Genomic DNA, 13,122 nt, shown 5'->3' on the forward strand with positions numbered 1-13,122 from the left:
TTCCCTGCAGGCCTGTGGTGGCTCCATTCAGACCAGTGTCAACGCCCTGTCTGATGATGTTCTGGGCCGCTGTGAGCTCTTTGAGGAGACTCAGATTGGAGGGGAGAGGTAAAGACACCAGCTCTGGGCATGTAGTATCCCATGGATATGAATGTTGGTTTGGGAAGTGAAGGTCTGAGCGTTCGTGGGTTGAGCATCTCTCAAGGTGTGAAAACACCTGTGTGTTATCACTGCTTTTCATGAGGCTGAGGAGGGAGGGGGCAGGAGTAAGTTTTCATCTCCATCTTACCTCTTTTATATGCCTTTAAAAATAGAAGTTTGTTGCCCAGTGCCATGCAGAAAGCATGGGGGTGGTATTTCATTTGTAACTTAAAAGCAGGTCCTCTTGGGGGTTGATGGTGGCACTAATCTGATGTCCCACGGTGCCACTTCCCTGTCAGTGCAGTTGGAGCTGGGGACCATGCAGGGGGATTCTGGAGGAGGAATCCTCTTTGGGGCTGCCTGCTAACCTCTGCTGTCTTCCTGCTAAAGGAAAATGAGAGCTCTGGTTTAGCACAAAGCCCTGGCAACAGGAATGAGAGCAGGTTGTCCTTGATCAGCTGGAATTTCACTGATGTCTTGTCTGGCTCTGCTCCTTCTGAGCTCCAGGTCTGATGGGGACACTGCTTATCAGCTGCGCATTGGGCTTGGAAATGGCTGCTCCATTTCCTTATTATCCCTGTGAAGCCTGTTGAGCTTCTCCATCCCCTTCACCTTTCTTGCCCTTGGCAGGTACAACTTCTTCACGGGCTGCCCCAAGGCCAAGACCTGCACCATCATCCTGCGTGGGGGCGCCGAGCAGTTCATGGAGGAGACGGAGCGTTCCCTGCACGATGCCATCATGATCGTCAGGAGAGCAATCAAGGTGAGCACCAGCAGAGACAGCTCCCTGCTGGGCTGGCCTCAGGCTAGCTGATATGAGCTGGCATGGCTGAAACTCCTTCTAGAAACCTTTTCACACACCAGCATTTGGCTGAGGTCTCTTGGGAGCTGCTGGTGGTGGAGTGGAGCGTGCAGACAGGCAGCAGCTGGCTGATGAACCAAGTGCTGTCCCATGGCCAGAGCAGCCTTGGCACTGCAGTGTTTCCAGCTGCTTTTCAGGCCTGGCTTTTGCCTCCTCTCCAGTATGGCTGCAGCTTGTGCTTGCTGGCTTTGGTGTGGTCTGTAAACACCCATATGCCAAAGGGAACACAGTCATCTGGGTGCAACAGGTGGATCTTCACTAGGTAGTTCTCACGTGAATGTCAGTGCCTCTTAAAGCCACTTGTTCCCTCTCTTGCAGACCAGCCTGAGGGGTTAACTGTCCCCAGGCTGTGAAGCAAGCTGGGAGCACCAAGAGAGAAATCTGAGGGATGTGTGCATGTGAGCTCAGCTTGTGGAATTGCTGGTCCTGTGTGATAGATGCTGCCCAACTGTGGGTGTTTCTGGGTTATGTGCAGCGAGGTGTTAACGTGATGCTGGCTGGTTAAAGCAGCCTGGAGGCTGCCTGCCCTGAGGGGCAGGGAAGAGGCATCTCAGGATTTTTTAGGACTTGTTTTCCTTTAGAAAGAACATCCTGATCTCCCTATTGAGACAAATAAGAAGGGGGGGGGGGGGGGAAATAGCAGAACTTGGCTGCGAAATGTTGCTGCAAGTATCCTGAATTTGGAATGCTTTGCAGCAGTGAGGGAAACTTGCCCAGCACCAGGGGTCTGTGTTCTGCTGTCCCTCCCCTGGCACCGTGTCCCCAAACCACCCCTTCATCCTGTGCCCTGCTGGGCAGAGCTGCTGGTTGCTGCCACAGGAGATTCTTGACCTGTTTCTGGAGCTCCCAGGAGCAGCAGCAGCCTGGGCTGTAGATTCTCCAGGGCCTGGTGTGTCTGCATCTCCCTGACATGCAGCCCTAGCAGGAAGGATTTCCCTGGCAGGAGCCTTGAGACTTTTCCCTTCTCTTTCAGAACGACTCGGTGGTTGCCGGCGGTGGCGCGATAGAGATGGAGCTTTCCAAGTACCTCCGGGACTATTCCAGGACCATTCCAGGCAAGCAGCAGCTGCTGATAGGTGCTTATGCTAAAGCCCTGGAGATCATTCCCCGCCAGCTCTGCGACAACGCTGGCTTTGATGCCACCAACATCCTGAACAAGCTCCGAGCCAAGCACGCGCAGGTGGGTGCCCAGCTGGGAACCGGGGGCTCTGAGGGACAACTGGTATGAGCAGCTCTTCTTTTCTCTTCTTTTTTCCTTGATCCTGAGGGATCAGGTGCAACTCAAGCCCAGCCCATGTTGGGCTTCTGTCCTCTTGGATGAAATGCAGTGCTTTGTTTCCAGACCCAAGTGCGGGCTTGGTGCGGGTTCCTATAAACGGAGCTGATCTGTTTTCCCTTTGATCACAGCCGTGGGGTGATTTTTAGAGCTGGGGGTTTGGATTTGCTTTTTAAAAATGCATCATTTGTCAGGAAGGAGGCTTCTAAATCGATGTAATTAGTGTGTAGAGGTTGGCTGAGCTGCGTGTTTTCCAGAGGAGCTGCAGACTGAAGGTCTGGATTGTGTGGGATCACTTCCTGTCCCGTGGTGGGTGGGTGTGCACAGGGAGTCCTAATTCAGGCAGTTGGTTTGGCCCCTTGGCTTCTCTCAGAAGCCACTGCCACTCTGGGGCTCACTGCCCCACCTTCCATCCTGCTGGTGAATTATGAGGTTACGGATAGAATGTCCCAAAATGAGCAGCTGAGTCTTGGGCTGCAAAAACCAGAGCTGTGGGTGGAGAAGTGAGACAGCAGTGGAGTGGAGGTCAGTCCTGAACAGCTTCTGCAGCTTTTCCCTCTCAAATACTCTTGTAGAGCAAGGCCTAGTTTGTGACCACCCCCCCCAAGTGTTTGCATGTGTCCAACTCCCAGTGCACTGGCCCCAAAGTCATAGAATCCCAAACTGGTTTGAGTTGGAAGAGACCTTAAAGCTCATCCAGTTCCAGCCCTCCTGCATGGGCAGGAACACCTCCCACCAGCCCAGGTTGCTCCAAGCCCCATCCAACCTGCCCTTCAACACTGCCAGGGATGGGGCAGCCACAGCTTCTCTGGGCAACCTGGGCCAGGGTCTCACCACCCTCACAGCAAAGAATTTCCTCTTAATGTCCAATCTGAATCCCCCCTCTTCCAGTTTTAACCCATTCCCCTCATCCTGTCACTCCCTGCCCTTGTCCCAAGTTCCTCCCCAGCTTTCCTGGAGCCCCTTCAGGCACTGGAAGGTGCTCTAAGGTCTCCCTGGAGCCTTCTCTCCTCCCCGGGCCAAACACCCCAACTCTCCCAGCCTATCTCCAGAGCAGAGCTGCTCCAGCTCTCCCATCATCTCCACGCTCTCCCTCCAAACTCTCCCAACAGCCACATTCTCCTGTTGCTCACCTTTAAAAAACCAAACCCATCTCTTCCAGAGGGCGATTCCCCAAATCCTATCCAACCCAATCCCCAGACCCTTTTTCCCCCCCCCTCTCTCCCAGGGTGGCATGTGGTACGGCGTGGACGTCAACAACGAGGACATCGCCGACAACTTCGAGGCGTGCGTGTGGGAACCGGCCGTGGTGCGCAGCAACGCGCTCACCGCCGCCTCCGAGGCCGCCTGCCTCATCGTCTCTGTGGACGAGACCATCAAGAACCCCCGCTCCACCGTGGATGCTGCTCCCAGTGCCCGGGGACGGGGCCGACCCCGACCCCACAACCACTGATCCCCAGCAGGGTGGGCCTCGGGTGCTCTGCCGACTGAAATAAGAGTTGATGCTTTGTTAACGAGCCGTTGGCCGGGCGGTGGTTGCCGGGGCTCACGGGCAACCATGGGCCTTGTGTGATGAAGAGTCAAGTCTTGGCCTGGGCAGCAGCCTCCTGGGAGCTGCCCTGCCCCAACATGTCCTACACAGCACTGATCCCCTGAGGCTCACCTCACCTTTCCACGTGGGAACAGCACGGAGCAGAGCCCTCTTCAACACTGGCAGGGAGTGCAGCCAGCCTGGCCTTTCTTGGTATTTATACTCTTTTTTTTTTTTTCTTTTTTTCCTTTTTTTTTGTCTTTCTGCTGGGGGTTTTCAACCCAGGCTCAAACACAATAAAGACAGGATGGTGTTTCAGTGGCACGTGGGGTTTGTTCTCTGCTGCTTCTGGGGTATGGGAGCTGCTTGTTTGGCTTCAAAAATTGACCTTTTGTGTTTGTTTTTCTTTGCCCTGTTTAAAAAAGCAGGTGCTATGCTGGGAATCACAGAGTCACAGACTGGTTTGGGTTGGAGGGACCTTCAAGATCATCCCTTTCAGACCCCCCTGCATGGGCAGGGACACCTCCCACCAGCCCAGGCTGCTCCAAGCCCCATCCAACCTGCCCTTCAACACTGCCAGGGATGGGGCAGCCACAGCTTCTCTGGGCAACCTGGGCCAGGGTCTCACCACCCTCACAGCAAAGAATTTCCTCCTCATGTTTCACCTCAGTCTCCCCTCTTTCAGTTTAAACCATTATTCCCCCACATCCCATCCCTCCCTGCCCTTGTCCCAGGCCCTTCCCCAGCTTTCCTGGAGCCCCTTCAGGCACTGGAAGGTGCTCTCAGGTCTCCCTGGAGCCTTCTCTTCTCCAGGCTGAACACCCCAACTCCCCCAGCCTGTCTCCAGAGCAGAGCTGCTTCAACCCTCTGAGCATCTTCATTAACTAGGAAGCAGGACCCAGCTCCCTGTGCTCCCAGGACACATTACCTATTGTCACTTCTGGAGCTCTGACATTGCTCAGTGACATTTCTCCTTGATGTTGCTCCATATTTTCATCCTCTTACTTCACAGGAGGTGGTTCAGGCCAGTCTCTGTGTTTTGACACCTCCAACCCTAGCAAGGGCCCATTGAGGGGGAATGTATGGGGCTGTGGGGGGGGTTCAGGGATGGATCCTGGCACTTGGGGTCTCTCTGGCATGAAAATGTTTTTGGGGAATATGGATGGGTTGAAAGTGGGAACTGATCCTGATCCTGCTGTGCAGGCAGCTGGTGAGTTGCCCGTTGCAGGTGGCAGATTCTGGGGGCTAGAGGTGTGTCCTCCTCTCCTGTGGCTGGGAGCTGGGAATGTCTTCCTGCTCCTGCCTGTCTGATGGCAACAGAGTCACATTACCCCACACCCCAGTTTCCCCTTCACTGTGGTACTCCAGCCTGCAAAGCTGATCCCCAAACTCTGTGGGGTCACAATTTGGGAACCAGGAATTCTCCAGCCACCTGGGCTGCCCTCACCAAATATTTAACCCCCTCTTTCCCCTTTCATTCAAGGACTGTTCAGAAATGAATTTTAACATTTTTTTTTTTGCCAGCAAGAATTGGCACAAAAATCCTCCTGGGCAACTGAGACCTGGGGGAGGCTGCTGCCCCTCACCTTGTCCCTGTGTCCCATGGAGCAATGGACATGGGTCCCAAATGCCCTGTGCCTGCAGGGAGAGGGAAGGAGGAGCAGGGATGCTTCCATTAAACCTCAAAGAAGCAACTGGTCTCACTGGTGCTGGAGCCAGCACTGGGTTTGATGTAAACCCCAGGAGACTGATAAACCCCACCTCGATCTCAAAGAGTCTTTTATTTAACACTGAATCATAAAATAGCTCTTTGCACACCTTTTTTTTTTTTTTTTTTTCCCTTTTTTCTGGGTTTGTTTGTTTCTTTGTAACTCTTGAAATACACATGGTTTACACTGGGCAAAGTTTCAAAGCAACAACATCAAAGTGCGTCTACAGGTGATGGTACCAACCAAAGTGCTAAAAACACGGTCTCCCACGGGCAGCAGCCACCACCTCTCCCATCTCCCTGCCCCTCAACCCCCCCACCCAGGTCCTCTCCCTCACCCCCTCCCCATCTCATCTGCACCCCCAACACTCCTGGTTCAGCATCCAGGACCTGCTTGAGCATCGAGGGACCCGTGGGGGTGGGGGGAAAAAAGGGAGGTTTGGTTCTTCAGACACTGGCACATCGCTGCAGAAAGACTAAAATAGACCTAAATTCATCGAGATTTTAAAAAAATAACTGAAGAGGAGGCTGAGTCGCTGCCTTTTGGGGAGGGGGGGAGGTCACTGCACCCAGGGGGGGTCCCCTCAGGGGCTGAGAATGGGGAAGTTGCTGTAGGGGAATGATTGTAATTCCTGTCGAGAGAGATTGACATGGATATCATGGTGGGTTTTTTTCCCCCCTTTCCCTCCCCGTGGGAAGCGTGTCCTCTGATTATCTCTCAGCAAGTGTGTGGGACCAGGCTTGCTTCCCAGATCCATCCCACCCTTTGCTTCCCAGATCCAATCCCACCCTCCCACCCCATTGCACCCTCTTGTCCCCGGCCCCAGCCTGCCTCGTCTTGTCCCCCCCCTTTCCATGGGGCTCAATCCCGAGGCTGGCTCAGAATAAATCCCAGTTTTCCTGCTTCTGGGCAGTTTTCCCTCCTCTCCTTGCTGCTGCTCTCCAGGGAAGGAGGTGGCAGCAGCTTTTCCTCAGGGCAGGAGGGACCAATTTCCTGCTGCAGGGATTATTTTCCCTCCCACCCGTGGGGAAGGTCGTGCATCACTTGGCAGCAACAACCCCCACCTGTGATGCTTCGGTCCTGACAAACCATCTCTGGTTGCTAAAATCACCCTGTTTTGTGGTTTTTTTTTTTGTTTTTTTTTTAAAGCATTTTATCATTTGGCACCAATTCCCAAATGCTTTCCCTCCACCCCAACCTGCAGGTTTTCCCCCCAAAATGAGGGGCTGAAGCCACGTGCCACCTCCTTGAAGAGCCCGGAGAAGATGCTCAACCACTCCCAGATCCTTCCTCAACAGTTCTCATGGGGGCATTTTGGTCCAAATCTGGAGCCTTTTGGAATCACAGAATCCCAGACTGGTTTGGGTTGGAAGGGACCTTCAGGATCATCTACTTCCAACCCCACTGCATGGGCAGGGACGCCTCCCACCAGCCCAGGTTGGTGGATCCAAACAAGGTGTCCAAGATCCACCCATGGCTGTGCCTGGGGTGCCAGTTGGGACCGTGACCCACGGCCAGAAGTGGGGTCATTTATTTTTTTTTAACCTTTGCTGGATAAAAAGATTTTAAAAACCCTCTTTGGCTGGAGCCAACCTGGGGGTTCCCCCTTCCCTGGAGACCTCCCAGGCTGGGAGCACAGGGATGAGGGCAGGAGGAGGCAGTTGGTTCCAGGAGCATCCCCAGCTCCTGGGGGTCGGAGCAATGGACGACGAGCAAAATCCAACATACGAGGCAGAAAAAAACCATGGATTTGGGATAAATTTGCCCCCTCCAAGCTGGCTTTGCTGGTGGTGTTCCTCTTGAGATCCCTTCCCGACACCCAGATTCAAGCAAAGGGGAATGTCACGAGCGTTGGCTGTGGGGAAAATTTGGGCAAACTCACTAAAAAAAAAGGACTAAATCCCCCCTCAAAACTGGTCCCACGGGAACCAGGTCTGGCAGGAACCAGCAGCACTGTCCATCCAGCCCCTGCCAGGTCTGGCCACCACCATGACCTTGAGGGAATGCTGCTCACCCCAGCTGGGGCAGCTGTGCCCTGGCTTTTGCCAGGGATTGTCATCGCAGAGCCCCCCCCACCCCGGGGCTTCTCTAGGGTCTAGTATGGGGTTGAGCTCACGCTGCAGTTCTCCCCTTCCCTTGATTTCGAGGCTTTCCCAGGGGATTTTGGTATTTCTGGGAGTCTCCATCGTTTCCAGAGGAAATGGGGTTGAAACCCCATGAGTCACGGGCAGCCTCATCCCAGCATCCTGATGGGATTAGGGTGGGCAAGGGAGGCTTGTGGGAGAGCCAAGGAGGCCACGTGTTGGTGGGATGGGGAGGGAAAGCAGCAGGGAACCCATCAACGTAACATGTCGGGGCGGGAGAAACGCGGAGCTGTTAATGAGCTCGTTGCTATTAACAACCTGGGTAATTAGAAGCCACCACAGGGCTCATTAACACTCGGCCTGTGCCAGCCACCTTCATCCCCAGCCCAGGAGGAAGAGACCCATCCAAGCCCCAGGAATCATGCAGAATGGGGAAAACAACCCTGTTTCCCACCTCCTGGAGCCTTCTCGAGGTCTCGCGTCACGGTGGGATTATCGTCAAAAACGAGGCCACCAGTTGGACTTTTTTGGGAATGCCCCCAAGGGAGCTGGGTGGTTTGGTCTCAATGAGGCACCAAAGCACCAAATGTGGGTGGGGTTGTCCTGCTGTGACTGACAAAACCCCTGTGGCATCAGGGAGACAGGGATGTCCCCCCACCCACCCACCCCACCACCAGCAGATGCAACCACCAGCAGCCCCGGCACCAGCAGCCCCTCCAGCCTCACACAGCAAGTTCCTTCAAGAGTCCTCAACATCTCCCCCTGCTTTCCATCACTCCCTCCTCCTGGAGGACCGAGGTGAGGGGCTGGGTGTGGGGTGAGCAGCAAACCTGGAGCAGCCACCTTCAGTCTTCAGACACGACCCTCCAACACGAAAGTCTTTAAGCGTAGAGTCTATGAACATGCTGAGTATATAATTTTCCTTTAAAATCTTCTTCTTCTTCTTCTCTTTATAGAAATAAATACTTACTTTGTTTATTTATTTTTTTAAATTCTTTGAAAGGGGATTTCTCCAGTCTCTGAGCTGTTGCCAATGGCGACGTCTCCACGGGGACCACCCTTGGTGGGAAGGTCTCCAGGGGGTTTTAGCTTGGCTGGGTGGGGGGTTTTTTTGCTGGTCAGGGCATCCCTTGCTCCTCTTGCCCTTGGATGATGCGTGTCCCAGCCTCCCTGGGATGGAGATGAACCCATGGTGGGGAGCTCATCCAGTGCTGCCCATGAGGGCGTGGTGGGACGTGGTGGTGGTTCCTTGCAGGTGTTTCTTTGGGCTCCCACGTTTTGTGCATCCAGGGAGCAGCCTTCTTCTGGAAAGCTGCAGTTGGTGGGGGGATGGAGGTGCTTCCAGTGAGGGGTTATGGCCAAAAAATACCCTGCCCTGCTTTGGAGGAGACAGCGTGGGTGGGATGAGAGGTGGATGAAATGATCTCCCGAGATTCCTTCTGGGGTTGGAGACCCAGGAGCTGCCTCCAGCCCACCAGCAGCTTCAGCAACTGGGAACTGATCATTTTCTCTATTGAGGTCCCCGTGGGCTGTTGGCATCCTGGGAGCCCCTGGCTGAGGCCTGCAGTGCTGCATGAGGAAGGTGGTACCAGGATGGGTCTGCAACCTCCTCCCTCCTGGGGGGACGCTCCATGGCAGCCCATCACCCCAGGAGGGCTGGAGGAAAGGGAGATACCCTTGGAGATACCCTCCTCACAGCCACATTGGCCAACAGGCACCAAAACCTCCAATGATGGTCCAGAGAAGAAGCTCAGTGAGTTGGATCCAAGCAGTCCTGGCTGGACCTCAGGGTGGCAAGGGGCTGTGGTTAAGGCTGATGTGTCCCTGCTGCTGGCAGTGCTGTGACAGGTTTCCCCCTTGGCACCTCCTGGTACCTTCTCCCCAGGGTGGACAATGGAGAAGCCTGACCTTGCTGGATGTCTTCCAGAAGCCTTTTCCTTTGGAAAGAATAAGGGCAGATGGAGGGTGTTGGTGTCCTGGTGGGCAGAAGACAGCCAGAGGCAAACAGAGGAATTAAAAGACCAGTTGTGGCCATAGACAAGGGATCTACCAGGGCAGTTGGGTTGGTGCTTTCACCAGCAGCTTTGGATTTCAGGACAATTTGGGCAGGATTTCTCCTTCGGGCTGCTCAGGAAGGTGATGAGATGGCCAATGTGGGTGTCCCAGGCCAGTCCCTCTCTCTCCAGCTCTACCTGGAGGAAGGCTGAACAGGTGGTGGCTGTTGGTGGGGACAGGAGCACGACCCATGTTTCCTGGTGGGTGAGGATTTCAGAGATGGTTTTATTGCCTTGGCAGGAAGGTTTGGGTGGAGAGCAGGTGAGGCTGGAAACCTCTGGAAGAGCAACCATCTCTCTTGGTGTCCTCTGGCTCCTACAGCCCCCAAAGATGCAGCTGTGCCACCCTGGGCTTGTGCTGTTGTGGTGCTGGTTCCTGGGCAGGATTTACCCAGGCTTGGGAGCTCTTCTGTCAGACAAATGGAAGGAAAACCAGCAGAAATGCTGCTGGAATGCTGGGTCTCCTCTGGAGGAACTGCCTCTTCCCACCCCACCTCCACCAGCCCACAGAGAGGACAGAGATGGTCAGTGATGCCCAGCAAAGAGCCCACAGGGACAGGCTGACCCATCATCACCTCCCACCCCACCGAAGGGCTGAAAAAAAACCACCCCCAGGAGGAGAGTTGGAAGGAAAAAGACATTCCCCAAACAAGGATCCTTGGCAACGAGCAGCCCTGGTGCAGAGCCATCCCCTCTCCTTAAGGGGTGGGCCGCGTCTCTTCAGGCAGCCAAGAAATGTCCTTGAGTAGCACCTTCTCCCCCGTGAGCTGGCCCTGGGGATGAGCTCCCACTGCCAGGCACGAGGGGCTGCAAGAGTCTGGGGGTCTCTTTGTGCATGGGCCAGCATCTCCGTGCCCCAGGTCCTGCAACGTGGTGGGTTTGGTTCCACGGGGCCTCCAGCTCTGCTGGGCAGAGGAGGGAATGTGCTTTGTGGTTCCCTGAAGGTCTAACAGCCTCCTTCCACTTTGATGTGTAAAATCTTGGAGAAGCCAGGTCTTTTCCTCAGGGCCTGGAAGAGGAGGAGAGAGGGTGGGTGGTTGGTGCAGGACCTGGCAGGCTTGGCTGCCCCACAGGTTGGACAGGGAAGAGAGAGGACATCTTCAGTCCTCACCATGGCAAAGGGCTCATCCTGGTCCCATCCCCACCATGGGAAGGGCCCATCCTGGTCCCATCCCTACCATGGGAAAGGGCCCATCCTGGTCCCATCCCCACCATGGGAAGGGACCCATCCTGATCCCATCTCCACCATGGGAAGGGACCCACTCTGATCCCATCCCCACCATGGGAAGGGACCCACTCTGATCCCATCCCCACCATGGGAAGGGACCCACCCTGATCCCATCCCCACCATTGCATCCCAAGGGGATCTGGCTTTCTTGCAGGACTGGCTCATGGTCTCTTCTTAATCCCATGCCCTGAAGCTAACTCTGGGTTTGGTTTCTGTTTGGTTAAAACCACCATTTCCTGAGGACAGCAGTAGTTTGGGAGAGATGAAACCAACATCAACAGGGCTGTCAGGCCCTGGCCCAGGCTGCCCAGGGCAGTGGAGTCCCCATCCCTGGAGGGATTTCAAACCTATGTAGATGTGGGGCTGAGGGACATGGGGCAGTGGTGGCTTTGGCAGTGCTGGGTTAGCAGTTGGTCTTGATGATCTTTGAAGTCTTTGGTGGTGGAGCAGGAACTGCATGAGCTGTGTGACCCCACCCAATGGTGCTGGTGGGCCTCCATCCCCAAGTCCTGCTTTGCACCTCATGGGAGGTTCACCTGACACCCCCATGGGAGCCCAACCTGCTGCAGGATGAAGCCAACCAGAGGATGGCATGAGATGGAGGCACCTATTGACCTATTTTTCCCCTTGGACACAGATGGAGGTGTCTTCCCTGGAGACCCTGAAGAGCTCAGGGACAGCCCAGGCCCTGCTGAGCACCACAAGCTAAGCAAGGTCTGCAACTCAGCCCAGCTAAAATTAACCCCATTTCTGCTTTCATGAGTGGATTTTCAACCACTCGATGGTGTTCACCAAGCAGGTAGTCCCAAGGAGGAGGCAACAGCCCATTTGTGTCCCCAGGGAACAGTGGTGGGCAAGAATTTGTCCTCAGGGGTCCGACATGAGACTGGGGACACACGGGTGACCTGGGTATGGCATCCCTTACCTGGAGTTTGTTCACCATTTCTTCAAACATCTTCTTGGCTTCAGGGCTGTGAGGTTCCTTGAAGTAGTCCACAATGCCCACCTGCACCACGATGGACTTCAGGTTCCGGCACACACCTGAGGGCAGAAACACCTGGTGGGGGGACATCCTCTCCACAGCCAGGATGGACCCTAAAACCCACAGAGTCCTCCTCAAGGCCTTTTGCATCTGGGGAAACCTCACTCTGAAGGTGAAGGAGACCCAGTCTTGGTGACCAAGACCTCTGTAGGGAGGATGGTCTGCAAGATGGTCCCCGATTGTCCTATCCCAAATCAGCAGTTTCACTGATTCCTTGGGAAACCCTTACTCTTCCACCCAGAGGGATGGGTTCCCAGCAAGTCCAACCACTGTCACGTGTGCCATGACCAGCAGGAAATGCACCTCCAACAGGCTGTCCTTCTGGCTGTGGACCTCTTTCCCCCTGAAGCTCCCAACCTGACAAAGAGCTTCAGTGAACAGGGTGACTCTCAGCTCAGAGACACCAGGGGGAACCCCAGGTGTGCCACAGACACTGAGGCCTCCATCACACTGAGGAGAGCATGGAGGAGGTGTCTCCATCCTCCCTGTGGCCCAAGGCAAGATCAGCTCTTCCCTCCTTAGCAGGGGGCTGTTGGTTAGACCCCATCTTTGAAACCTTCCACCATGGAGCTCCCAGCCCCTTCTAGTGTTGGTGGGTTCCTGTAGGTGGGGCTGGGAGGCAGGGGCTGCTTGATGGACCTCAATAGCTGGTGGCCTTTTGGTCAGTGGATGGTGCACTCCTGCCATGGCTACTCACTGTTGAAGTGCAGCAGGGCTTTGGGGGTGACAGGCGTGGAGGTCAGCACCAGCATCTCCAGCCCCTTCAGCCCCTCTCGACACATCTCTGCAGCAACCTCCTGGTTGATCTCGGCCACATGGTCCAGCTCCAGGACCTGAAGCCTCATGCAGTTTCGGGCTGGAAGGACAGAGCATCCACCATCAGGACCCCATGGAGAAGGGATGAAGACAACCAATGGGAACGGGGTGGTTGGAGGGATGGGTGGCAGCAAGGAGGGGCAGGGTGCACCCCTGGTCCTTGCGCTGGGCTTCTCCGTCGAGATTCCCCTGTAGGGCATCTCCTAGGGGTACACCCTGCCTCCAGCAAGGTCCCCTTCTCCTTGTCCCACCAGAGGAGAGCTGCCTACCTAAGGAGGCCAGTCCCTGGACACCACAGCCTGCCCCTCCAATGCCCAGTGCCCGCAGGTGGGGCCAGCACCGTCCGATCATCTGGAGGCAGCGGTTGCTGAAACGGGTT

At 55.2% G+C, this 13,122-nt stretch overlaps 2 protein-coding genes across 2 annotated transcripts in view; one reads left to right on the top strand and one right to left on the bottom strand.

Moving 5' to 3' along the window:
• CCT7 (chaperonin containing TCP1, subunit 7 (eta)) overlaps positions 1 to 3,746 on the top strand; it is an 11,451-nt gene extending 7,705 nt beyond the window's left edge. The window contains exons 8-11 of the mRNA XM_010008127.1: positions 11 to 108; positions 772 to 904; positions 1,977 to 2,183; positions 3,508 to 3,746. Coding sequence (XP_010006429.1) covers positions 11 to 108; positions 772 to 904; positions 1,977 to 2,183; positions 3,508 to 3,732 — 663 coding nt within the window. The 3' untranslated portion in view covers positions 3,733 to 3,746. The remainder of the gene's footprint in view (positions 1 to 10; positions 109 to 771; positions 905 to 1,976; positions 2,184 to 3,507) is intronic.
• Positions 3,747 to 10,603: 6,857 nt separating this feature from the next.
• Positions 10,604 to 13,122, bottom strand: part of FBXO41 (F-box protein 41) — a gene marked incomplete at its 5' end in the record, with an annotated part of 16,046 nt that continues 13,527 nt past the window's right edge. The window contains one exon of the mRNA XM_010008132.1: positions 10,604 to 10,666. Coding sequence (XP_010006434.1) covers positions 10,604 to 10,666 — 63 coding nt within the window. The remainder of the gene's footprint in view (positions 10,667 to 13,122) is intronic.

The sequence above is a fragment of the Chaetura pelagica genome, unplaced genomic scaffold (genome assembly GCF_000747805.2).
Source record: "Chaetura pelagica isolate M959 unplaced genomic scaffold, ChaPel_1.0 scaffold352, whole genome shotgun sequence".
Classification (NCBI taxonomy): Eukaryota; Metazoa; Chordata; class Aves; order Apodiformes; family Apodidae; genus Chaetura; species Chaetura pelagica.